The 26,335-nt window shown below is 37.8% G+C and overlaps 4 protein-coding genes across 20 annotated transcripts in view; 3 read left to right on the top strand and 1 right to left on the bottom strand.

The window, feature by feature from the left end:
- Positions 1 to 26,335, bottom strand: part of neb (kinesin family member nebbish) — a 53,716-nt gene that overhangs the window by 2,499 nt on the left and 24,882 nt on the right. Inside the window, exons 1-8 of one of the 4 annotated variants that reach the window (XM_003706904.3) lie at positions 8,950 to 9,304; positions 8,329 to 8,880; positions 7,710 to 8,256; positions 7,395 to 7,622; positions 7,182 to 7,310; positions 919 to 1,079; positions 552 to 743; positions 78 to 341 (exon numbers count right to left, since the gene is read on the bottom strand). In XM_003706904.3, the coding sequence (XP_003706952.2) occupies positions 78 to 341; positions 552 to 743; positions 919 to 1,079; positions 7,182 to 7,310; positions 7,395 to 7,622; positions 7,710 to 8,256; positions 8,329 to 8,880; positions 8,950 to 9,056 (2,180 nt within the window). In that variant the 5' untranslated portion in view covers positions 9,057 to 9,304. Of the gene's footprint in view, positions 1 to 77; positions 342 to 551; positions 744 to 918; positions 1,080 to 7,181; positions 7,311 to 7,394; positions 7,623 to 7,709; positions 8,257 to 8,328; positions 8,881 to 8,949; positions 9,308 to 26,335 lie in introns of those variants that run through there. The other 3 variants (XM_012293346.2, XM_076528930.1, XM_012293347.2) reach the window with 3 other exon arrangements.
- LOC105663595 (uncharacterized) lies at positions 2,896 to 7,152 on the top strand. The gene is made up of 2 exons (XM_012293345.2): positions 2,896 to 3,860; positions 6,214 to 7,152. The coding sequence occupies exons 1-2, from the start codon at positions 3,758 to 3,760 to the stop codon at positions 6,492 to 6,494; spliced, it is 384 nt and encodes a 127-aa protein (XP_012148735.2). The 5' UTR covers positions 2,896 to 3,757; the 3' UTR covers positions 6,495 to 7,152.
- Positions 9,605 to 15,157, top strand: LOC100883860 (exostosin like glycosyltransferase 3). 2 transcript variants are annotated; one of them, XM_012293341.2, is made up of 11 exons: positions 9,605 to 10,167; positions 10,239 to 10,502; positions 10,576 to 11,116; positions 11,176 to 12,017; positions 12,075 to 12,290; positions 12,359 to 12,569; positions 12,637 to 12,893; positions 12,965 to 13,092; positions 13,160 to 13,436; positions 13,512 to 13,616; positions 13,781 to 15,157. In XM_012293341.2, exons 2-11 carry the CDS (start codon positions 10,341 to 10,343, stop codon positions 13,883 to 13,885), a joined length of 2,844 nt encoding a protein of 947 aa, XP_012148731.2. In that variant the 5' UTR covers positions 9,605 to 10,167; positions 10,239 to 10,340; the 3' UTR covers positions 13,886 to 15,157. The 2 variants fall into 2 exon arrangements, with proteins under 2 accessions (XP_012148731.2, XP_003706898.2); XM_003706850.3 differs by having other exon boundaries at positions 9,606 to 10,167; positions 10,266 to 10,502.
- Positions 17,148 to 26,335, top strand: part of Rim (Rab3 interacting molecule) — an 86,233-nt gene continuing 77,045 nt past the window's right edge. For 11 of the 13 annotated variants that reach the window (XR_013037277.1, XR_013037275.1, XR_013037273.1 and 8 more), the window contains exon 1: positions 17,148 to 19,192. Coding sequence is in view for 1 of the 13 variants with exons in the window: in XM_076528929.1 (XP_076385044.1) it covers positions 19,083 to 19,192 (110 nt within the window). In the remaining 12 variants the exon portion in view is untranslated. The remainder of the gene's footprint in view (positions 19,193 to 26,335) is intronic. The other 2 variants (XR_013037285.1, XR_013037276.1) reach the window with 1 other exon arrangement.

The raw sequence follows: 26,335 nt of genomic DNA, 5'->3' as shown, positions 1-26,335 counted from the left end.
GACAAACAAATAACGCAAACAAGCTCGATAGGTGGATTTTTACAAATCACTGAATCGCAAACGACCCATGAACTAACCAGTGTAAAGGCCTAACCAATGGTCCATCCAACATGATGTCCAAATGTTTGGAAGAACTTTGATTCTTCCCGATACGAACCAATCCTGGAGGAATCAGATACAAAAGCGTACCGGATAACATAGGATCGGCCGCGAGATTTATCAGACAAGGCTGCTTATCCTTTTCGTGAAAATCAATCTCTATAGCAATACCACACTGACGCAAATATTTTAATTCAGAAATTTTCTTTTCCTCGGCGTCTCGCAATTTCGTTTGCCATACCCTGCAATTATACGTAGCTGCATATTAAGTTTTTTATCGTGACCAGCAAAGAAGTCATATCCTTCGATGCATTTTCCCAGTAATGCTTTTTATCCTAGCCACAGTATTTCGTCATTGAAAAGACGAAGTAACTGAACGGTTTAAATAGTATTTTTCATTAAAGGAACCTATTGTCACAATAATTAGCGTTGTCGCGTTAAAATTAACGTACATCTGAGAAGTAGCGAGTTGTTCCTCGGTTTTCTTCAATTGATTCTTCAACTTATCAATCTCGTCTTGTTTCTGTTTGATTTCGTCGTCATTTTGACCAGTCGATTCGAAGAGGCGTCGGGGAAAGACACCCAGCTGTTTTTCGTATCCCTCGCGAACGCCGCGCAGTCTCAGCACCTCCGCTTTCAGTTCGCTAACGAAAAAAATTACAATTAGGTTAACAAACCCAGAGCTACCAAAAATAAATGCATCGACCAACGACGTACTTTTGTTCCGCTTTTTCAAGCTTTACAATTCTACTTACTTCAATATTATCGAACGCAATTTTAATGTTACTAATTCAAACGATACAGAATTATGCGCATTACCGAATTAATCTTTCATGAGGGTCCTCATTAATTCGGACTCGATTGACGATGGCTCGAGCTTGACAAGCATAACGAAGAGTTGCAAGTGTTTCTTCGACGTGTAAATTAGTTGGCGACACGGTCCCAAGCATCGCAGTTTTCGAATTTCCTCCAAGGCTTTCCTAAGCAATTCAAGAAATAATGAATTAGTTACATTATCGGATAGCATATACAAATTATTTGTAACGGATAAAACAAATAACTTTATTTTTTGTTTATAAAATAAATAATTTCAGTTTAATTCAATGAAATATAGCCAGATTTAACGTGTAGCCAGTGGGTCTACAAAGTCGAGCAATCAACAAACTTAGTCTTATCACTCTGATAATATTATTAAGTTTTATGAGTTTTATCCAGCTAAATCTCCGCTCTTCTTACGCATAAAGAACCATTATCAGTACGTCGTGTGATAAAGCATAGTCTTAGAGGAAAAAGAATAAGTGTGGACTAATCCTTCGCGAATAATACTCGTTCTTATCGATCACACCTTGACGTGTATTTCCCAACGTTATCCTACTATAATAAATAAAATGATAAGGCGTTAGATAAAATCTGGAATTTCTCGTTGGTATGTATACATAAAGGTGTGTCAATTGGTATCATTAAGTTTACGTTCAACAACGGAAAAAACATTCCTTCGTTTTTTATTATTAATTGCTTTGCATTCATCCTTGAACTCGTTTGTTAGCACCATGCAAAAATCGTTGAATTTCTAAACGCGACACTGTTGAGCAGTCCACTTTATTCAGCTCAAGAAGTATTAAGTCTCGTAAAGTACTCTTTCCTTAGAGAATGTGATACCAGCTTCGATATCTAAACTGTACTTTAACGATGATTTCAATCGGAATTAAAGTATTAGTCTATTCCGGTGATTAAAGACTTAAAAGATAACGTATCTAATACAAAATTCTATGCATGTATTTCGAGCACCATTTCTCAGTTTAACACGTGTTATCTCTAAAAAAACGAAAAAAAAGATTACACGTCACAAACAGCTTCTATGCAATAAATTTACGAAGAATAAACGTATTTACGTTCTTTTCGCTTGATTACATAACAAATTCGGATTAAAGAAAATGCAGTGTAGATAATAATGGACTAACTTGCTGCGAGAAATTTTCGGAGCTTGTCTGCAAAGATCGTGTAAGCAAATACGTTATCCATATTTTCGGCTTTATCGAATTTTCAGTGACAGGATGTGATTATCATTCGATCTGCATCCATTGCGATAGGCCCGTATCGTTAAGTGATATTGATAGAAAATTTTCGTATTACAAATATCTTCAAGATAGTTGACGACGTAACACGAGATATCGGACAAACAGAAAAATTATTTCATTCGAGTACTATCGTTAAGTATCGACAATTATAAATAACAACCTTGAAAGATACATACATTTTTTTGTAAAACGAGTGGTAAAACAATAGAAATAAATTACAACATGCGTTATCGAGTAGTCTAGTATCTAACCAATTATAAAAACAATTTCGTCGTTCATATAGTTTCGAATAATTTGTAGTACACGTATAATTTGAAATATTTGCGCATTTTAAAATAAATTTTTATGTTATTGATTTATTTTTTATTAATATTAAAAATAAGTATAGACAGACTCTCGTTATATTGCCACCTTCACGTTGTACCGGCAATGGTCGTCCATTTTTATTGTCGATATATCGCTACGCCGTGTATCGTAAGAAACGGGAATCCGCAGATATCGTAATATAACTTATTAGTCAGAACCAAGAATTTGTCCTTACTATAATTCCTTTCGTGGTAATAGAATAAGAGATATACATATTAATTGAGATAACAATTGGCGCGAATCATGCGTCGGTGTAAATACGCACATTGCCAAGATCACATGGCGACGCGAATCTCTGCACGTCCGCAGCGAACGTGTTAAAATGCACATCTCAACTTTTCGAGACGCAAATTTCTACAGGATCTCGAGAAAAGAATTTTAAGAGAACCTAAAAACAGATTAGTATATATAGTTTTAGTTTTGAAAAGTTATGGTGCATATCGGGAAAAAAGGTACTGCTCTAAAGAGATAAAACAGAAACGTTTTCATCGTTTGATAAATGATACTATTCGATAAGCGAGATTACGGTAAACGAATTTGCGCGTTAAAATTGCAAAAGGATAGAAATGGAAAAACATCGAAGGACAATGTCATAAAGGGGTAAAGCGTGGAAAATGGGAGTTGTAAAATTTGCAAGAAATTCACGAAGGTGATTGGAAGAAAAGGAGGGGGGTCAAAGCGGTACCGAAGGGCGTTGCAAAGAAGAGAGGAGCGGAGGGAAAAGAGCCGGCGGAGAGGGGAAAAACCGACTCATAAACATTGCGTGCGCGGTGTCCGTACTCCTTCAGTTCAAAGCAAAACATCGCAGCATTTCGAGCAGAACCGCGATCTTGTTTTCTACCAGCCACTCATATTGTTTATTATTTCCCGTTGTGTAACAACGTCGATAGTCTTGTCAATGAGTCGTTACCACGGTTGACGGAAAGAAGACCGGAAACAACGAAAAACCATCCACCTGGTGAAATTGGCGGTTTCAGTTTTCAACAAAGATCGACGTAATTAATGAGCCATTCGCGGCGCTTTCTTTGTTTGTTTTTCAAACGACAGAGAATCGAGACGAGGAGGAATATCGTGAAGTAATGCAAGCTCCCTGTATCAATCGCAAAGGAAGATCGAGAAGCATCTTGAATGCGAGTTAACTGAAGAGAGAAACATAGGTGGATAGATTTTCACGACGTACAGATAGAAAGTCATTTCGTGAGAAAGCTTCGAAGATGGATCTGGTTTACATTCCTGAGGTCTTGACCTACGGGTTTTTCAGGGCTCCTCAGTACCGTGACTACGAGCAGCCCTGGAATAGAGATTACTTCAGTTATGGTACGTCTTGGCTGAACCTATACTTCCATTTATTATCACAGACCATATGTAGACGATCCAGATAGTTTTAAGATTCGAAAGAAAGCTAAAAGAAATTCTGAAAGTCTCTTCAAAATTATTACGTAAAATATGTGAAGAGAAATCGAAATTTCGCTCGTAAAGTAATCAGATTATTTGCGAAAGTTTATCAGTCGCTGTTACTGTGCAATAATAGAATCTTCATTCACAATGAGCAATTGTTTACCGAGACTCGATTTTTTCGCTCTGTTGAAATATACAATCAATCTGTCGTTATGGATCATTCATTTGTGATCTAACAATGGACTGTCTTTTCTGTAAACATGTTTAAGAACGATAGTGTCTACACACAAATAAAGACACACGATACGTAGATCTTACAATATTTATATTTCTCGAGAAAATTAATAGAATTATCATTTCGCGAATTACGTTTCCTCTCTTGCGTTTAACTTATACGATATTAACACTGGTAGGGGATATTAACGATGAATATTAATGTACGGTATTGCATTTCCTGTTTCGTAAAAGAATAAATATTCAGCGTCCACAATGGAACCATTTATCGCTCCTCGAGATATTAATCTTTACGTTCCAAAATGTCAATTCAAAGTTCAACATAAATGACATAAAATAATCAATCGATCAAATAAACTCGATGACGTTGGACATTAATCATTCGAAGATATTGGTACTTCAACCAAGCGAACAGTAATGCTAAAGTTTAATGAACGGAACAAAATGACCATATTTTGAAATAGATGATCCTATATAAATATAACTCAGGTATTTTTACGCAACGTAGTTGCCCCTCCCTATGCGTTTCCGGCGGGAACTGGTTGCCCAAAGGCGCAGTAGTCTGCATTATTTGTCATGCATTCTGTTCTAAAATTATCGTTATCATCACTGAAATTCAGAGAAAAGTCGAATCGCTGTAAATTATTTTTTAAAGATAGAACGCGATAAAAATTAATATTCATCGACCCTCGTAGTATTTATAGTTAATCAGGGCCACATATGGTTATTTTTACGGGCCACTGACGATGACCACAAAATTAACTCGGATAATCTCAATTTTCACTGCAGAATCAATCGTAGTATAAGTACAAGCTAATCTATAAAAAGCGCGTTCCAAACAAGCTATGGCAGCATCCAAACAAACTGCATCGTGGATGTTGAAAAACATGTTTACGATCGCTAAGATTACGAGTAAGGTAGATCGAGACGGTAATATAATACGCAAATGATCGTAACAATTATATCTCGATGCTGATTTTATTGCATCTGGTATATACATATATGTAGATGAATAATACTCTTTTTACCGATATTGGAGATATAATGTACACAGATTTACGAAATCTCCAATGTTATTAAATATTCTGTATTTATAAATAGCCTTGTGATAATTGCTTTCGAGATTTTTCGCTTTTAGAACCGGAATTTCAAGTTGTCCAATTAGCATACTTCATTTTTCTGTTGTTGAGATGCCAAAGAGATGATTACGACGATTGATATTAATGCAGGCAAGAATTTCAGTGTGAAATTAATTTTTCACTGATAGTTTAAACAAAGAAATTATTGACTGTATGCTTATTAGATTCCGAAACTGGGTCAAGTATTTCACGATGCAATTCAAATAATGCAAAAATACGTTGTTAAATTACTGTTCCTATTTGTACCGTGCTTTGATTCATAATACAATCTAATTATGATAAAATGTAACAGGGACGTGTTATTAGATAGGTACAGTTGGGTCGAAGATATAGCACGGTCGTAAATTAATGTGGAACAGAATCTACACAGCCAGAGCTGACCACATCTTAAAGTATTTTTTTATCTCTGTTATTTTATTTTCGGCAAATGCATCATACAATGTAATAAATTATAATCTAGATTAGGTTTCGTATCCTGAAGGAAGCTCGAATTTACGACTGCGCTATATTTTCGAATCTTGACTATACTCGCGTACGTGTGCGGCATCACGTGGCTTCGTTCAATGAAACGTAGTACGTGCAATGACACACGATGGTAGCTTTCGAGAAGTCTTCTGAACCTTACCTAATAATAACACGTTGACCGCCATAATAAAACCTGATCATATCTAGTACGATATGCTATACCTGACATTATTCTAGATACGATCATTTCACGTTACAATTTTCCATCATCTAATTTGCGTACTTTAAATAACGTAGTATTACGCAGGAATATAAAAATAAAGTCTGATATTGCTATTCGTGGACCTATAATTAAACGCGATATCGTCCCAAGTATTTTTTTCTTTTTTACTAAACAAAATAAAAAATGATAGAGGAATAAAATTATTTTACAGATAAATCGACACAAGCGCATTCGCAGCGATTACCACAACATCATGAACAAAAGCTATTATCGAAAGAGAATTGTTATTTGTGCCGAGAAAATAAAAGAAGAAGACTGGCTGCTTACATTAGGGGAAAATCACGAAAGAGTTCTTGTCATGAAATCCATGAAGAAGAAGAGGAACTCGACGCAAATGTTAATGAAGAGAATAATACCAACAACAATTCTTGTGTTTTGTCGGAACACGTTGTAAAAGATAATGAACTTTCAAAAGTTGACGATAAAAAGTGAAACAGAAACTGAAGAAACGCGTTGCAATTGTAACGTGTTTCGATAAGACAATCGCGTGTAAAAATATATTACTAAATTTGTAAGACATATTTTACACGTCATAATTTTAGAACTGTAATTATTTATTTAGCATAGGCATTTTTATAAAGAGTGAAATTTTTAATTTATACCTATGTTGGTATATTATCACCATTTCATATATAAGTAGTAACTTATTTAAAAAATACTTACATTATTTGTAATGTATATATAAGATGTCATAATGTATATATCATTTAGTAGGTAACATAATATCATGAAATAATAATAAGGTATATCTTTCTTTTTATAATTTCATTTTTTTGTACCATTATTTCATGAAATTAATGATTTTGACATTATTCTAAATGGCACTTGCATCAAAATACCTTATATGTACATAAAATATTTGCAAAATGTATTAATTAAAATAACTAAATGTATATTTACTATATACATTTAGATTATTGAAACATGCATATTGTGGATAGACTGTGTTGGAAGAAATATTTTTTAAGAGAAATACATTTCTACTTATATTTGCTTATGTTTGTATACATGTATTACAAATTTAAAGACTACTAAAAAAATATGCTTCGTGAATAAATAATGGGCAATAAAATTCTCTGATTTAATAATAGTTTTTATTAATAATTTAATATTACTTACCTTTAGTAACCACGTAAGAACAGATTCACGATACGGCACAAATCCCCGTTTGCGATTGGTTGTATTTTCAGCAAGGGATGCAATTACTTTTCCTAGCGTAAGTAGCGATTTATTAATGGATACACCCTCCTACAAAGTATAGTAGTTCATTTTACCACATAAACGAAATTATTATAGAGTATAATTAAAAAAAATAAGCATGGTATAACGAACCTTTAATCTATCTCCACTTGCACAAGTCTGACTTAGTCTTTCACTGCCGGCCAAATCGACTAAATTGATTTTACTACGGCGACTAGCATCTATGGATTCATTATTCAACTGACTATTTACTTGTGTTTGTGTCAATATAATACTAAATATACTATGAGATCTTGAACTTTTTTCATTCATCCCAGTTGCAGCTGTAGCTCTCTGTGAATTTCCCACTTTAAGCCAAGTCTAAAAAAAATATAGCAATGCAGGAATAATTTTACATGAGAAATTATTTAAACAATATTATATTAATTACAAGTAATATTAACATACCTGTAAATCTTTGTAATTTTGCACACAATGCTGACTTAAATCAACAATATATGGACCAAAGACAGGGTGTTCTCTCACTTTGAGAGGAGCCCTTTTTACTCCATTATTAATGTTAGTTAGAAGATCATGTATCTTCTCATTATAAATCTCAAAATAACTAATTTCTACCGTAATTTTAGTATTTACATTAGTAGATATTCTTGCAAATATTTCTTGACAAAATCTTGGAATAATACCAATCTCGTCATCTATTGGGGTTGCACTTATTTGTAAAGATTCTTGACCCATCATGCTATAACTTTTACCAGACCCTGTTTGTCCATAAGCAAATAAGCAAACATTATATCCTTCAAATGCATTTTGTACCAAAGGTAGAACCATAGTTCTAAATATAATTTCTTGACTGGCATGACCAGATTTAGTTGAGTCTGCATATGATACAAAACAATGGTCATACATGAAACTATGTTGAATAGATTCACAAGTGACAATAACATTTTGACCATTCACTTGTACAACCGATGTAACCTTTGAGTCATTTAATTCTCTAAAATAACAAGAAATAAGGAAAACATTGTAACATTATACAACTTCAATAATAAAATATATAAAAACTTACTTTGTATTTAAAGGTCTAACGCGTATGCCAACAGTTAAGTTACTGTTTTCTTCTTCATACACTGTTTGATCTTCTACATCAAATTCGTTTGATTTACTATATGGTATTTCCACTTGCACTACACTAAAGCAGTCAGGAGTAGCTTCAGTTGAAATATTATCATTAAAATAACGTTTTACGGGTGTTCTGTTTGGAGGCAAAATGTTTATTTTTGTATTGCTTGTAGCAGTACGTGTCTTATATTGTTTGGGAGTGCAAAAATGCATGTTAGGAGTTTTATCATTTAATGAAGAATTAGATGCTACTTTTGTTGAAGTTTTACATTTCACATCAGATACTGCTTCTTCAGAGAATAGAACTTGTTTTCTTCGAAGTACATTCATAGACTTTGAGCGATTCATATTTACAGTAGAAGGAGTATTTGTCAATTTTGAATTTCCAGCCACATCATCATCAAATAAAATTTGTTTTTCATGCCTCAAATATTTATTTTCATTTTCATTTTGAATCTCCTTGTGAGATGCAACGACGAATTCGGGACATTTTTCTTCTCTAAAAAGATAATATATGAATAAAATAAATATTATTCAACATTAATTTAAGACTGCATTAAATACTAACCTTTTATTAAGAAAATCAGTATTTTCTTTATTAAAATTAATGGGTGAACTTGAAAAAATTGCATTACAAAATCCATGTCCGGAAGATTTTAAAATATTATGCGTCATGTTGGTGAAATATTTTCAAGTCTTTTAAACAAAGACTATTTGTGTGATGAAAATTTTATTTCTTTTTCACTAACCTCATTAAATCCCGCCAATAATCACAAACATTGAAACTATTTCAACAATCACATGTTTTATCACTTATATGTATATATATGTAATGCAATATAACCAATTTTTCATAGAAACGGTTTAATGACACAACAAATTTTTAATAAAACTTATAAGATTTGGTAATTTAATATATGCATAAACATCATGTGCTTATGCTTGAACAGTAAATTTATTTTTAAATCAATAAATCTATTAAAATTGTATTTACATACAAAAATTATGAATACTTTCAAGGTTCTTGAAATAATCTTTTAAATTTGAAATTTTCAAAATGACTAATATTTCAAATCAATACTACCAACATTTAGGTATAGTTCGTTGGGTAAATCAGATTTATGTAGCTTCAAGCGCCATCTCCTGTTGTATAAAACATAAATCGAATGCACTTACTACTTTTATTCATTCTGTATATATCTACTCTAATTGGTTCTGATACTCTTCATAGTCATTTTTTAAATTATTAAAATTTTCAAATTTTTAAATTAGAAGTTTGATTTGTTTTCTAATATAAGAGCGCTCACCTCAACCCGACTCTAACCCGATTTGAACCCTTGGTGGAAACTTAACTTTCTGAAGTTAGTCGCGCTGCGCGAATTAGAAATGATCTCTTGTTGAACGAAATAATAAATACTTGCCCACACAAATGAATGACATGCATGAAGTAACGGGGGCCTGTATTAAAGAACAAATGGAGAAGTATTAATAGGAGAACCGCAATGTTGACATTAGCGTTATTTCACGTTTGTTTCTTTAACGTGAACCTTTAAATGGGAATGGCGTTGGTGTGATTTTATTAGCTGTTGTTACGTACTTTATGTAACCGGATAGTTTATAAAGAATGTATCTAAAATAGCATATATTTATTAAACCTTTTGTTATGACAGTTGTGATTTATATCTAATGATCATTAACCGTGATTGTCAAAAATTTGGAAGCAGGATATGTCACTGTTAGGTTATTGATCAATAATGATAATAAAAGCTCAGCGATTATGTTTTGGGTAAGAAATGCGAACGTCAAAATTAGAAATATACCATTTTTAATGTTAAGGAATGTTAATGTTTTGTTTAGACTAAAGTTTTTAATTATACTTTACAGGCATTTGTTATACAACCACAAAATGGGATTGTTGGTTTAAAATTTAAGCATGAATGATAATCTATAATAATTACAATGGGGGGAAGCATATATGAGATACTTCCAGTGTATCATCAAAATGGAAGTACAAGAGAAATTTGTCACTGGATAACGCATATCAAGTTATCTAGGATTATAATGTTAACATCTGTCCTTTTATTCATTGTGCCATTATTTACACATTATTATTTATCAAAGGTAACTTCTTAAAATAATTATGTACATATATATAGAGTATAACTGTTCAACATAAGCAATACATTATTTACAGGTGGAGTCTGAGTCTCCAGATAAAGATATTTACCGTACATTTTCTACATTGGAAGCTTTTGAAGATTTTAGTCCCATGAAAGCTTCTCAGCTGAAAATGAGAATAGAGGAAATGTTACGTATTAAAGTTTCTGTAAATAATGAGCTTAGAGATTTAAGCGCAAAAAGACAAAGACTTCAAATTGAAGTTAGCAGCCTAACTCAAAAGATTGATGAACTAAAGCAGGAGCTGTTACATCAACAAACAGATCTTGATAGATTAAAAATTAGTGTTGAGCAAGCGCAAGTAGCTCAAAGAGAAGCAGTAGAAAGAAATACACCAGAATTGGCACCACCCAAGCGCATACTAATAAATTCTGTTCCTGTAGTATTACCAACTACTGTACCACATTCGTGTAGAATGTACAATTGTTTTGATCACAGCCGTTGTGCATTAACAAGTGGTTTTCCAGTATATTTATATGACCCTGATCAGTATTCGGTAGTAAATCCTGGTTGGGATGTGGATGGATTTTTGAAAACTACTATTAAACAAACTCTAGGTATGCTTGTATTTATATACATGCATTTTTCAAATTAATATGTATTTGTAATTTAACAGGATACAATCCCCATTTAACTACTAATGCTGCTGAAGCTTGTATATACATAGTACTAATAGGAGAAGTTCTTTCCACTCAACAAAAAAGTGATAGAACATACAGAAAAGCTATAGATGTAAAGAAATTACATGCACTTCCTTATTGGGGCGGAGATGGCAGAAATCATATTTTACTAAATCTAGCACGTAGAGATCTATCTGTAGAATCTGGAAATATTTTCAATGAAATAGATACGGGAAGAGCCATAATAGTACAATCAACATTTTACAGAAATCAATTCCGTGAAGGTTTTGATCTGGTTGTTCCTCCAATTTTGGGACCTCCTGGTGGAGATGTGTGGCAAGAATGTGCTCAAATGTTACCTGCGAGAAGAAAATATTTATTATCTTTTCAAGGAGAGATGATATCTCCGAGAGTCACGACCATGACGCATCAAACTGATGACACAGATATAGAGTTAGAAAGAATAGCAGTCGATGAAAATAATTTGGATACTTTTATTATTCAGCACCTTAAAGATATGAGTACTGGATTAACTATGGATAAATTTTTTATTCAGTTTGAATGTATCCCGGCTTCTGAGGAAAAGAACATAGTAGGAATTCTTGATTGGTCTTTATGTGGAACTGACTCTTCAAGAAAAGCTATATTAAAGGAATCAACATTTGCTTTAATTTTGGCACCTAGCAATGCTTCATTCGTAACTACCTCGTCTATGCAAGCGAGATTATACGAAGCCTTACGGTCGGGATCTATTCCAGTTTTCTTAGGCGGTGATCAAATTCTATTAAGCTACAGCGAAGTTATTAGTTGGCGCAGAGCAGCAATCTTTCTACCAAAGGTAAATTATTTTTAATGCAAATTATGTTCCTGATTAGTTATGTGTTTCAAATTTTAGGCCAGAGTAACTGAAATGCACTTTTTACTGCGTGCCGTTCCTGATACTGATCTGTTGAGTATGCGAAGACAGGGCAGATTAATATGGGAACGTTATTTAAGCACTGCACAGGGTGCGGTAGATACTATTGTCGCTGTAATTAGAGATCGACTTGGTATACCGCCTCTTCCAGCACCTCAAACTGCTAGTCCAAGTATCTTTAATGAAAGCTTTGTGGTAAATATTGTAAAGCACGATTATGTCGTTTGTTTGTGGTTGCATATGATAATTCTATTTCTCTGCAGCCTTTAAAATCTGATACAATTATTGCCGAGCCAGAAGCTGAAGAAAGTTTGGGGCCTCTGGAACCTCCTTATCCGTCTCCTGCTTTTAAAAGAAACTATACTACAATGTTGCTTCAGGGACATGAAATTTGGAACGATTGGGTGGACCCATTTTATCTGTATCCGCAATTACCTTTTGACACAGTGCTGCCTAGCGACGCAAAATTTCTTGGTAAACTAAATTTGTTTTCTATCTCATATTGAATATGAACATTTTATTGAAGAGTTATAAATTTCAGGATCCGAGGTCGGATTTAGACCCATCGGAAAAGGTGCTGGAGGCGCGGGCAAAGAGTTTAGTGAAGCTTTAGGAGGCAACTATCCTAGAGAACAGTTCACAATCGTAATGTTGACATACGAACGGGAACAGGTTCTTATAAACTCTTTAGCTCGATTTTACGGACTGCCATATTTGAACAAAGTTCTGGTAGTGTGGAACAGCCCAAAGCCGCCGATGGAAGACTTGAAGTGGCCAGATATTGGAGTTCCAATTCATGTAACTTGATTCTTTTTAAATAAAACGTATATCGTTTTTCAAATTATTAACAATGGATTATTTTTGTTCAGGTAATCAAAGCACCAAGGAATAGTTTAAACAATAGGTTTCTTCCATTTGATGCTATCGAAACGGAAGCTGTTCTTTCGGTCGATGATGATGCTCATTTGAGACATGACGAAATTATGTTTGGATTTAGGTATTTTTATAGTTTCTTAAGAATCTCAAATTATGAAGATGAGTATATTTATCGATAATGTCTGCAGAGTATGGAGAGAACATCGAGATCGTGTAGTTGGATTTCCGGGTCGTTTTCACGCATGGGACCAGAATTATCACAATGCTTGGAATTATAATTCTAATTATTCCTGCGAGTTGTCGATGGTTTTGACTGGCGCTGCGTTCATCCATAAACATTACACATATCTTTATACACATTGGTTGCCGCAAGCTATACGGGACAAGGTTGACGAATACATGAATTGTGAAGATATTGCTATGAATTTCTTGATATCTCATTTAACGAGAAAACCACCTGTTAAGGTATCAAATATTGTTTCTGTATTGTGGTTTATTACAAAAGTTTACCACTTCAGTATCTGTGTTTATATTGTTTAGGTGACATCACGATGGACATTCAGATGTCCTGGTTGTCCAATTTCCCTTTCAGAAGATGATACTCATTTCCAAGAAAGGCACAAATGTATTAATTTCTTTGTTCAGGTGAGTTCTTTTTAAACATTTAGTTGTGGAAATCTAAAACTAGATTCTTATATCCCTTGTCTGCAATAATACATTCTATCGTCTTACTACACATGATAAATGTATTGTTAAAAGTATTTCTAAATCCACGTGTACTTAATGCACGACACATTTATTGATTGCAGGTTTTTGGATATATGCCTCTCTTAAATACACAGTATCGAGCTGATTCGATATTGTTCAAAACAAGGATCCCACACGATAAGCAGAAATGTTTTAAATTTATATGAAACGAAAAAGATAGTAGGTATACATACACCCAGTAAACATCACTTGATAGAATTTACACGGTTTTGATAAGATTTTGACTGAATCGATAAACGTTTCCTATAAAGTATATCATCACGTGAAATAAACGTTATAGAATTTTTATTGTCCTCTCTTTTTTTATTGTACTTTCTTTTTCTATTGATGTACATGTTGCTTGTATGATATGCACATTTGAAGAAATTTAATAACAAAAAAAAAAGATAAATCGATGACTGTATACATATTATATCATAATGAATATAGGACACAATGCAATGTCTTTTTATGTCAATGTACGCATAACTTATATCATATCGATTTTACCAATTTATAGTGGAAGCATAATAAATTTATGTACATAATGATTGTTACGAACGTGTATAATTTATGTACAATAAGAAAATAGCAAAAATATAAAATATCGATGATGTATACGGTACACCATATGTACATATTAAGAATCCAAAAAGTGGATGACAATGTATCAATTTCAATTTATTTATAATTTGACCAACATGGCTTTCAACGATTATTGTTGCACATGATTTGCACGATAATCTCGATTGTAAATATATTGTTTATCAGAATAATGTAAATACACTAATTAAGCAAAGTTAATTAAATTTTAATACGTGTTAGGACATAGCTGGTGAGCGGGTACAGCGTATGTAAATCAAAATTTAAAACAACGTTCATTTAATATTGGAAAGTCAATGAAAATTGCATACCACAACGTGTGTAACGATTTATCTGAATCTTTTTATTTTTATGGTACCTTAACTGTATTTTAATTATCACGTGTTATAACAGTGATGGACATTTACGCTTGCAAGAAATCTTCCGGCTAATTTTTCAATCTGAAAGTATATTTTTAAATTTCGTATCTCCAAAATTTCAAAATTTAAAATCTCCATGACAAACACTTAATTTGTTCATCATTGTATCATGCCATTATAATGTGCCAAATTTCCAATGATTATGTACGCTTTAATTTAGCCTAATTTCGCTGCTTCAGGTAATAGTTTTCAAACACATAATACTCTTAACTGTTTGTAAATACACGTATCGCACATCGTTCGAACTTGTGTTATTTAATGCAAATGCGTGCAATTATTTAAATGGTATAAGTGCAACTCGAATGAGTATCGCTAAATGTAAAAACCATTTTGTAAATTAAGTTTTATATCGTGTCCTACCTGAGTTGAATTCAGGTATATCTGCAAGAAAATAAATATATATTATTTATGATTGTACCGAGAATTGTAATTATTAATCGAGTTCTGTCAATTAAAAGTTTCATTATAAGTATTATTTCCTACATAATATCATTAAAGGAGTCGAGTATCTCTGGCTTTGATCCAGGTGTCATTAATCATGCGTGTTCGTATGCACCATAAAAACAAGTACACGAAACAGGTTGGCAAATTCTACCAGTTAGGGGCTATGGTGGCTGGCAGGTCATTTTAATATGTCTTGATCGATCGACACTTCATCAGTGATTCGTCGCGAAAGCTAACCTTTAGACTCCCGAGACAATAATAATACAAATTTATATTTATATCGTATTCTTTCATTCCCTAATTTTTCCACCACTTTAATACGCTATTACGTCACCCATACGAGAATGGCATTTAAAGTTTCGTAGAAACAAACATTGTTAGGAACTAATTTACCTAATTTTGCGACTAACTTTATTACAAATACCATTGTAACTTTCGAAAATCTGGGTCACGATTGACCTAAAGTCCACCGTTCGAGGGTTGAAATGGAGAATATCACCTTTTATCATTCTCCTTCCTGTTTGCATAGCAGTCTTAAATTTCGTTCATTCAATAGATCGATTGCTGGGATGGTTACCTTTGTAAGAGTACTCAAACTTTTTGTTGCATCTTTAGAATTTTACTACATTTATAGCGTAGATCATCGATAACAATTCGATGAAGTAGATGTTTCAGTGATCAGCCGTGTCAGTAGTATCAGTGCGTTGCGTATCGGACCACGCTGTCAGACGAACGTCTGATTCTACTGAAGGACTGACTCTGCGATATTGTAATAAATATCAAAAATACAATCTATCCTTGCGTACACTCCTCTTCAAAATTATTGGAAAAATTTTCTAAATTTGTAAATTTTTAAATTCTCAAGTTATTTTCTTCTTTGTTTTATCAGTCGGTTCTTCCTCTACAATCGATCGTAATTAGAAAAGTTTGATCATCCTGTCACAGCAATTAAAATACATAAAGTTTGAGGAAGAAACATTCGAAACAGGAAGATCGTATGAAAAATGAAAAGAATCAGCAAGCGTTGTAAAAAATTCGTAACAAGTCCGGCGGATTTCATGTTTTCCTACAAATTCGACCTGCGAGCCACACCGTCTCTTCGGCAAACTTCATTCAGGAGCGATTCATAGTTTCCCGGGCGTCGATGGTGGTCGTGACGCTGTTTCGATGGCGTTCGAATTCACCGCCAGAACGTTGAAAGTGGCACCGTTGCGGCGGTGAACCCCATTGGCCTAGGGTGCGATCAATACCCGGTTTTCCATGACGTAAGTGCGGCCTGTGGTCCTTATTGGTTCGGACGTACGCCGCATCCCATTATTTATTAAGACCGCATGAATGGACGCTTTTCATGGATCTCGTTCATCGAATCGTCCCACAGGCCAGCATCGTATCAACCACCGAAAAGCATCGAGACTCGATCATGCATCCCATATAGGCTCCCTTCGGGTAACCAGCCGAAGGTAAAGATCCGAAAGTTGGACTCCGGTTTCCGTCTCGGCAGCTGCACATGCACGGCAAGAAAATTCGTGCAGCACCGGGTGGTGGTCTCGAATGGACAAACACAGTCGGGGAAGGGGACTGACGATACGCGCAACTGCGGTCGTCCGCGGGCACTCGCAGAACAGGGTGTCCTCCGCGGTGGCAAGTCAGTCGGACGGGTCGTCTGCGTTCTTTTTTACATGGACGATAGCTGGAAGAGGGACGCAGGGTCGGTTCGTCGGAGGGTAGCGCGATTTCGACGGCAGAATCGTAACAGGAAGTCGATTCGCGGCCGGAAATTAGCCCCCTTCGCGGAGACCGGTATTCCCGTTTCAGCCCGTTGCGGAGAGGTGCAGCAGGCGGTGGCAGGGAGATAGTGGAAGGTAGACGGTCGAGGGAGAGGGTAAGGGAGACGGAGCAGGTGGAGGGAGAAAGATGTAGGCGATCGGTGATAGAGGGGAGGGTTGAAAGGGTGGAAAAGAGAGGGAGAGAGCGCCAAGAGGAAGGAGCAAGAAGGAGAGACCGAGCCGTCAGTGAGAGTAGTACCAATCGCGGAGCGTTGGCGGACATAAGCGCGCTAGGGGTGTGGAATAAGCCCATTCGTGTGTTGTTCTAGCGTCGAGCGTAGCGAGAAAGGAAACGCTGTAACACGGAAGTTCGCTTCGCCGTTCGACCGATTCGACCAACTTGGCCCACCGTGTACGCGCGTGTGATCAGTGCGAGCGAGCGAGCGCGACCATCGGCGAACCCACAAAGTCAGCCGCGATAATATCGTGAGTGGTCGCTTTAACCTGACCAACGGAGAAGGAGAATCCATTTTTGGGGGAGCGGGTGATCACGACCAGCCGATAACGCGAGGAAAACGTCGGAGACGACCGGTCAGCTGAGGAAACGGCTCTCGTGGGTGTGGAACAATCCGGTCTAGGGCGATTGATTGTGTGGGTGTCGCGGTCGCTGCAGAGACGTCGAAGAGCGCCATCGTCGTCTCGGCCGCCACGTGAATCGCGAACCAACGAATACTTGTAGCGTTGAATATCGTCGCGCGGAACCGAGGCACGCGTACGTGGCAGGGATCCGCGCGAAATCAACCAGCCCGTGTTCGGTTCGATCACGCTTTGTGAAGTTCGATTGACCGGAGAGGAGGCATCGACTGTGCTTCGACTTCGAATCGGTTTTCGTTCGTCCAAACGAGATAGTGTATTTTGTGAAACCCGAAGAATCAACGTCTCTCCGGAAGTCTACGCGGACCGGAGAGTCGAAAGCAAACCATCGGAGGTCGGAAACACGAGCACGTAGCCATTATCCTAGCCCTCCGATTCATCGTCGTCGATTCGATATTCGAGTGTCCACCTGGTGCTCGCCTGGCGTGTGTGTACGGGATCGCGTATTCTTCTGCGAGGTTCAAGAACCTGCGCTCCGTGTGTACGGCAGAAACGAGTGCAGCAACGGCACCCGTGACCCGTTTTCCTTTTCAATCGATGTACTCGTGAACTGGGCCGTTCGAAAGCTCGCGATACCTCGAGGTGCTCGACCACGCCAAAACAGAGGGAGCAGAAACGGGGTAAACAAATCGAAAGGGATCAGTTGGACGCGTCTGGCGAGAGAGGTTTCGAGAGAGGGCTAGAGGCAATCGAGGAGGTTAGAGCGGGGGCCGATCAGTGCGCACATTCTAACCTCGCCAGCCGCCATATCGGAGGAACCTGGTCGAAGGTCGGTTTCGAGGAACACCCTGGTCGAGCACTCGTGTTCCATGGTGGGTTCGAGCGGAGAAGGTGGACCGGGTACCGGTGACGAGAGAATGCGAGAACCTCCTCACAGGCTGTGAACATGATTTGTCATACGGATGCGGTCGCTGGTAATCGTACGAGCAGAGATACCGACGACGAGGACGCCGACGGAGACGAGGAGCACGGAGCCAGGCTGCACCGCGTCGATGACGATCGCATGAGAGGCGGCCTGTTGTCCGGTGAGAAGGCGCGGACGAACGAGGGTGCCCGTTGGTGTCGAGTGGCTTCCCTTTGTCCAGTGGTCGTCGACGGGCTTCCTGGCTGCACGCCGTTCATCAATTTTCCCGTCAGCTGTGTCGAGCACCAGCAGCAACCAGTGGAACGTCCGAAAGCGCGACAACCACCGCGTTGCAAGTTGGAACGCGAGTCGAACGCGTACCCGTGTTGTCGCGGCCAACCGGTCCGGTTACCCGGTGTCGGATGACTCCCCCCGTACGACACAGCCTTCCCGTAGTCGTAGAAAGGACGCAATACCCCGTAGGAACAAACGTTGTCGCGCGGCGAGCGAAGAACCTCGTCGTCGCGGTCGCGGTATCTCATCGGCGGCGTCGTCGGTGGTGCGCCGGCCCGCGCCTCGCGCTAAACTCCTCGCGATTAGACCTTCCCGTGCACGTTCCTATCTTACGTCCGTGATGGCGGCTGTACCTGATATGTCGCACCTCACCCCCGAGGAGAGGAGCACCATCGAGGAGGTTATGATCAGGCAGAAACAGGAGGAGGAGAAGGAAAATGAGATTATGAGGTACGTTCCTCTACCTCTATCCTCCATCGTCTTTTTCCTTCTATTAGGTGCACCATGACTCTTTTTTAATAACTTCAACATTTTATCCAACTTCAAAATATACTGCCACTCTGCGACTACTTGTAGCCTAACCTAAAAACCTCAACGAGGTTTACCAATCTTTCTCGAAACCAATGCTCCATAAACAGAATATTGACTGTCTTAATTGCTTTTAATGTCTTTTAAAAGAGAAGGGGTGGTTTGTAAAAGATTTCAAAGAACTGACTATTTAATACTGAAAGTTGTACTTTGTCTTTGGCTCTCTTTATCATTTATATAGACTCCTTGATTTATTTTTTAAATAGGTGATTTAACAGAACGAATCAATATTCCCAGTATGTAAGAGATGGTCAATTTGATTCTTGAAAAGTTGACATTAACTTCTGAAGCACCCTGTATATGCTACAGTTTCGTTTTCATACTTGTTGAACAGATTAGCGTTTCAAAGAAGATTTACGTGATGTTCCCTGATGGAAATCAGGGACTCTTACGTGTCTCCTTAAATAAATAAGCAACCGGAGCGACAAAGCAGGAGGCACCGTGTGTCGGCAAGTAGCGTGAGGTCTGAATGGTCAGACGGGATAGGCGGATAGCTAGAAAATGTGGCTATGGACGGTCACGCGTCGTTGATCAGAATTACTGAACGAACGAAACGATATCCGATCGATCGAGTACATGTATTTCTTGACCAGCAAATTGTCCTCTCTGACGCGTTCCACCTATTTTCTCGACTCACCTGCTCGTTAGTCCTTGACCGTTTTATATCTATGACATCTTCTATTTAGGTATTCAGCGTCGCGTACACGCTTGCGGATGATAATCCTCTGCCGGTTTCTCGACTCTCTTTCGGAAATTTGCGTTTCTTCTTCGATTTTGCAATAGTCTCAAGTTTTGCAAATTATTAGACATATTTAATTTTTAATTTAATTTTTTTAATGAAAGTTTTTATAGATTCTTAATGATGATAATGCAATGAAATTTGGTTTTGTTTATCGACGAATTGCAAAATTAATAATCGATTTCATCTTCGAATTGGAAAGTAATTATTTTTTTGAAAGACCATCGAGTACAGGTGCACTTAACTGTTCTCTTCTTTTCCATCCTTTTATAGACCGGCATCCTCTCTGCATTCCGGTCGGTTAATAATAATCGATCAGTCGATTTTTCAATCGACGATGCTAAAAGTGTCTTTTGAAGTTTCGAAACTCGACAGAGAAATTATTTATCGTGCAATGTTTACCCTTGTGTCTACGGAGTTGCGTTCATAAATAAATGTTCATCCTAACAAAGTCTTTACAGATCAATGCACATTTATTTTAATTCCTTCACAATTATCTCCTCGTTATACCTATATTTACTCTTCGCTAATCTTTTAAACAATTATTGTTATTCCGATGAAATTCTTCAAATAATTGGTCCAATTTTTCAACTCGCACAAGTAAAGTTTGTTGGAAGCGAAATATCCGAAACAGGTTCGTTCGAAATCCGTTGAAGAGGCCATCATGCAAGTTTGCCGTTCCAATCAGAGCGTCGGCGATTCTCCGAAAGTTCGCAAACTTCTCGCGATGATTTTCCTTTTTATTTGCCTAAGTTGGCGCTCGTTCGTGCTGAAAGGAGCCAGTGACGGATGCGCCAGCAGGTCTCGGCTCGCATGTAATTACTGTCCGTAGTCGCAGCGAGAGACGACGCCAAGGAAAATGGACGATGTTCTTCGAGGAAGGCGTTTTATTGATAGGTTGTCGCTGATGGAAAACGGGAACGTGAGAAAGCAGTCGAGCGAGAGAAAGGAGAGACAAAGAGCAGGGGTGAATCGAGGAGGCGACGAGAAAAGGGGATGAACGCGAAGAAGGAGAAAAAGAGAGAAAGATAGAGGAAGCGAGAGAGAGTAATGAGGAAAGCGTGCTTCGCCATACCGATGCGAGATCATGTAATGTGAACGACAAGTATGTGTAGGGACGCATGTAAAATGCAAGGCAGCAAGCCTTGACGTGGCTCGGTAACGAGTTGCTGTAGTTGCACACAGGGTGTGCATAGGGTATGCACAACTGCAGCCGGCGGATGGTGTGCGAAAGAGGTTGGATTGGAACGGTAAATTCAAGCCCGGATCCTGAAATATGGAGGCTCGCCCCGAGGAAAGGTGGCGCGTTTTAACGGGTTAGATCTACACTCCAATGCAACATAGGCTTTCCTCGCCTCGCAAGAAATATAAGGTGCAACTTTCGCACCCTTCCGATTCTCACATTTTCCTAAGCTCGAGTTTCTTTTTCCAATTTCTTCATTTCGAAAATTTCCCAAATTTTCTGCATTTGACTCTTGTCGGGATGCAAAGCACAGGGAGTTAATTATCGCGCGATAATTTTAATCCTTGCACGGACGAGTCTCGGTGTATTCGAAAGGTGGCGCGTTTTAACGGGTTAGATCTACACTCCAATGCAACATAGGCTTTCCTCGCCTCGCAAGAAATATAGGGCGCAACTTTCGCACCCCTACGATTCTTACATTTTCCTAGAGTCGAGTTTCTTTTTCTAATTTCGAAAATTTCCCAAATTTTCTGCGTTTGAATACATCTCTCTCTTGTCGGGGAGTTAATTATCGCGGGATAATTTTAATCCTTGCACGGACGAGTCTCGGTGTATTCGAAAGGTGGCTCGCTTCGAACCGGCAAAAATAGATGTAACCTTTCGCTTCCCTGCTTCGAACGAGGCTATTTTGCGTGTATCCCGATAACTCATGTATTTTTCTGATGTGTAGAGAATCGAACAAGTATCGAGGCATTAAATATTCTTGTGTTAATTGCTCTTAGCTGTTGAAACGGTATTCCAGTTCGGTATCGAAACAGTATCTTGTGGCAGCTGAATATGGAGGTTGAGGGTCATTGATAACCATTACCCCAAATTTTACATAGGAGAAAGCTTCTGATATCGTGCCATTTACTAAATTGCATCAATTATGTTTTGCCAATGTTCTAATCTAGTTCTAATTAGCAAATAGTTCCGTCAATGGGTGAATATTGAACTACATTAATCACACGCGATGCCACAACAGTGTGGCTAGAATCGTTTGTCTTTGTCCACGTTATTCTCCATGAAAGAAAATTTGCTGCAATTTGGAATATACTTCTTTCATTTTCCTTCAGAAATTATTTTCTTCTCAAATTCCAAGTTATCAAAAAATTTTATTTTACTAGAAATTCGTACAAAACCATATCGGTTCCTGAAACTCACTTAAATACCAGAAAGAAGGTACGTAATAAAACAAACGTCCCTTCGACAGGCAACTTATAAATCGTTTTCTGCCATTCCATACACACAAATGTCACCTTCCCCTTATCTTGTGCTTCGACTTTTCTCGGCGGAAACTATATAAAGCTCGGTCGCGCAACGAGGGACAAAGTTCCACGCGATGGCATATAAAAAAAAGAGAAGAAAGAGGGTTCGAACTGGCCGTTGGAAGTTTCGACGCGTCGCGTGAACGAGCAACGAAGAAAATTCTTTGTTCGAAAAGGACACGTAGCCACGAGGCTCGAGGCTGGTGCTCGCGGACACCGCTGCGATGTAGCGGGGATTTTGTGGGACAGAGAAGAAAAAGTCGCGCGTGAGATCGCAGGAAGTGTTCGTTAAATAACCTACATTTCTCCGCTTTTGATCCGCCCCTTTGTCACGGAAGAATATTTTTTTCTCTCTCTCTCTCGCGTGACGTGTCTCGAAACGCGGACAGAACGTCGCGCAACGTTGTGTTTCACCCGCGGACCGATCGGCGTTGCGTGTTCGCGATTATTGGTAAAGCAATTAGAGAAGCGTGGGTGGACACATGATGTTGTGTACTTTGCGACATGCAGTCGCGACCTTTGACTCGATCGGCAAACTCAAGATTTAGGTTACAGCTCGGCTGCTTTCGTGTAACTGGAGGATGTTAATATATTCACATTTTTCGTCTTGCGTGGGAACGGTTATTTCGTGCACAACTTTTTTCATCGAAGTATTGCAACTTTATCGATTTACTACGTTTTTTTAATTACGAATGTGGTTAATTTAGAGAAACCTCAGTAGTTTTATTTGTACAGTTACAAATGATATGAAAGTTATACAAATATATATTCAACTTCAATAAAAGATATTCAATGAATATACCCAACAAATAAAAGATGTCCAGTCTCATAATACAAAAGTAATGACGAATTTGATTAATTTAGACAAACCTCAATTCGTAATTGGTTGTTTCACTTGTACAGTTACGAATAATATGAAAGTTGTACAGATACATGTTCAAATCTAATAAAAGATACCCAATGAATATATCCAAGCAATAAAACATGCCCTGTCTCATAATACAAAAGTAATGACGAATTTGATTAATTTAGACAAACCTCAATTCGTAATTGGTTGTTTCACTTTTACAGTTACGAATAATATGAAAATTGTACAAATACATGTTCAACTCCAATAAAAGATACTCAATGAATATATTCAAGCAATAAAAGACGTCCTGTCTCATAATACAAAAGTAATGACGAATTTGATTAATTTAGACAAACCTCAATTCGTAATTGGTAGTTTCACTTGTACAGTTATGAATAATATGAAAGTTGTACAGATACATGTTCAACTCCAATAAAAGATACTCAATGAATATACTCAAGCAATAAAAGACGTCCTGTCTCATAATACAAAAGTAATGACGAATTTGATTAATTTAGACAAACCTCAATTCGTAATTGGTAGCTTCACTTGTACAGTTACAAATAATATGAAAATTGTACAAATACATGATCAACTCTAATAAAAGATAGTCAATGAATATACTCAACGAATAAAAGATGTCCTGTCTCATAATACAAAAGTAATGACGAATTCGATTAATTTAGACAAACCTCAATTCGTAATTGGTAGTTTCACTTGTACAGTTACAAACAATATGAAAGTTGTACAAATACATGTTCAACTCTAATAAAAGATACCCAATGAATATACTCAACGAATAAAATATGTCCCATCTCATAATACAAAAGTAACAACGAATTTGAAACATGATGCGAATAATAGAACTTCATAATGAGACTACGAAGAACAATCGTAATTTTATGTATTTAAAAAAAGTAAAACACTGAAATGATAGTGTAATAAGTACACTTTGAATTATATAAATATAATTGAAAGAAAATGCATTAAAGTAGATGAGGATGAATCCTTTCTAAGCGGTACTTCGATGATCCAAGTTTGAACCTGTCGGTGCCAACAACCCTTACAGTTTGCAAGTTCCGTCGTGGCTCGTACACGCGACCTAGAGACCGAGACTTCCGGTCGAAAAGAAACTCTAGCCTCGTGTGCCAAGTGCTGCTGCTCTCTCGTGCATCGTAGCTAACCTACTTGGCTAGCGGCTTCATCTTAACCCAGTGGCTAGCATTCCCTGTGATTAGGCTGCTTAACGTTGTGTACGAACGTGTACGAGTTTTCTTTAATCTTCGAACCTTTCAGCGATGATTTAAAACGACGTCGGGAGAGATTGCCGCGCGATCAAATTATTCGACGACGAATTAGAGGGGAGAATATAATTTGGTGTTGGGAAGATTGCAGGGTGGGCGGTGCACCCGATTGGAAACGTGTTGGGAATTATTCCGTAGATTGGCCATATTTTTGTCTAATTTCCCTCGGCTTTGTAGCGAATTTTCAGTATATAAGGGAAAGACGTAGAAGTGTCCTAAGCTAGTGGCGAGTGGAATAAATCGATGACATCAATCACATTCCATTCCAGTTCAATTACCTTGGCGATAAATTGACTCTGCTCTCGGTATCAAAGCTTCGCACAGTTCGAAGAACTGCGACCATTCACCGTCTCATCTTTCTCCGGCTAATTAATGTACCGTGTTCTTTCACCCTCGCTTTTCGAGCCTTTTGTTTCGTCATTTCTCCTTTAGTTAAATTTCTAGGTCTTTCATGATGATCTTGTAATTGTTATGGGAACTTCGGTCGATCAATAAACTATTTTCAGTGGGATCTTCATACGGAAAAGGTCCCAGATTACAAAGCTTCCGCGTCTATCATCGCGATAACAAGATGGAAGGAACGTTTTCCAAAATCGCTGGTGCTTGACTGTTGAACCGATGGTCGTTTTCAACCAGCGAAATCCCGCAAACCGTGCTGGAAGTCGAGTGGCGAGCAACGGTTAGACGAATTAGTTACGCGGCTGGAATTAAGTAGCTGCGCCTAAACGAAATCATACCGAGGACGGGTCAAAGTGGAACGCGGGAGAACGCGTTGCCTCTGGTGCAATTTGCGGAAAAATCCCGGCTCGGGCAAGGACGACAGGCTGAATTTTAATCGCTCGCCGCAGAAATCGAAATACCCAGCGAGGCTCTAGCCTCCTTTTGGTCGGTCTTGTTTTCCCCTCGGGGGTCGAATTACCGAACGAAGCTTTCGAAATTGAAGATGTACGATTGTCGTGGATGGAACATGACCATTTCGGTTCACTCAATTTGCCTTACTTCTCCCTCTGTTGTTCTTTAACCATCCAATGGCATACGAGAGTACTTTGACTATCGGCCATCTAAATTTTCAAGCTGAAAATCTTTGATATCTGTGTACGATAAAATGTTGCTTTTTTACACGAGAGTGGAGGAAGCAGTAAACAATCTATGGTACTATGAAATAAATAAAATATCACAACGTAACGTCATCAAAGTGTTAATACTTCTTTCTTGAGAATAGAGGGAGTTAGACATCAATGACCTCCTAGTCAAATTTTATTCGTAACACCATCCGAATATTTTCAGCAACGTATACATATTTATCGGCGTTAAACCGTTTCCACCTGAGGCTTCCTTTCTTACGGGACTCGTTCACGGTATTCCATTCGTTTGATGCCTCGACCTCGAATTTACATACGGCATTGACTACTTCTAGCGCGATCGTTTCTGCCGTTGAGCTTTATCTAGGCTCGCGATGCTGCGCATTAGTCCCGGGAAATGCACGGAAATTGAATCTCTTTTTGTAGGTCGATCGTACGACGGTATTTTTATCTCGGTCGAAAGGGAGCGTCACGTATTCCAAATGCGTGTTCTGGTCGTTACCTAGCGAATTGATCGTGGTGAAGATATATTCTCCTTGT

The sequence above is a fragment of the Megachile rotundata genome, chromosome 2, assembly GCF_050947335.1.
Source record: "Megachile rotundata isolate GNS110a chromosome 2, iyMegRotu1, whole genome shotgun sequence".
Classification (NCBI taxonomy): domain Eukaryota; kingdom Metazoa; phylum Arthropoda; class Insecta; order Hymenoptera; family Megachilidae; genus Megachile; species Megachile rotundata.
This window is presented reverse-complemented; position numbering and strand designations above follow the sequence as displayed.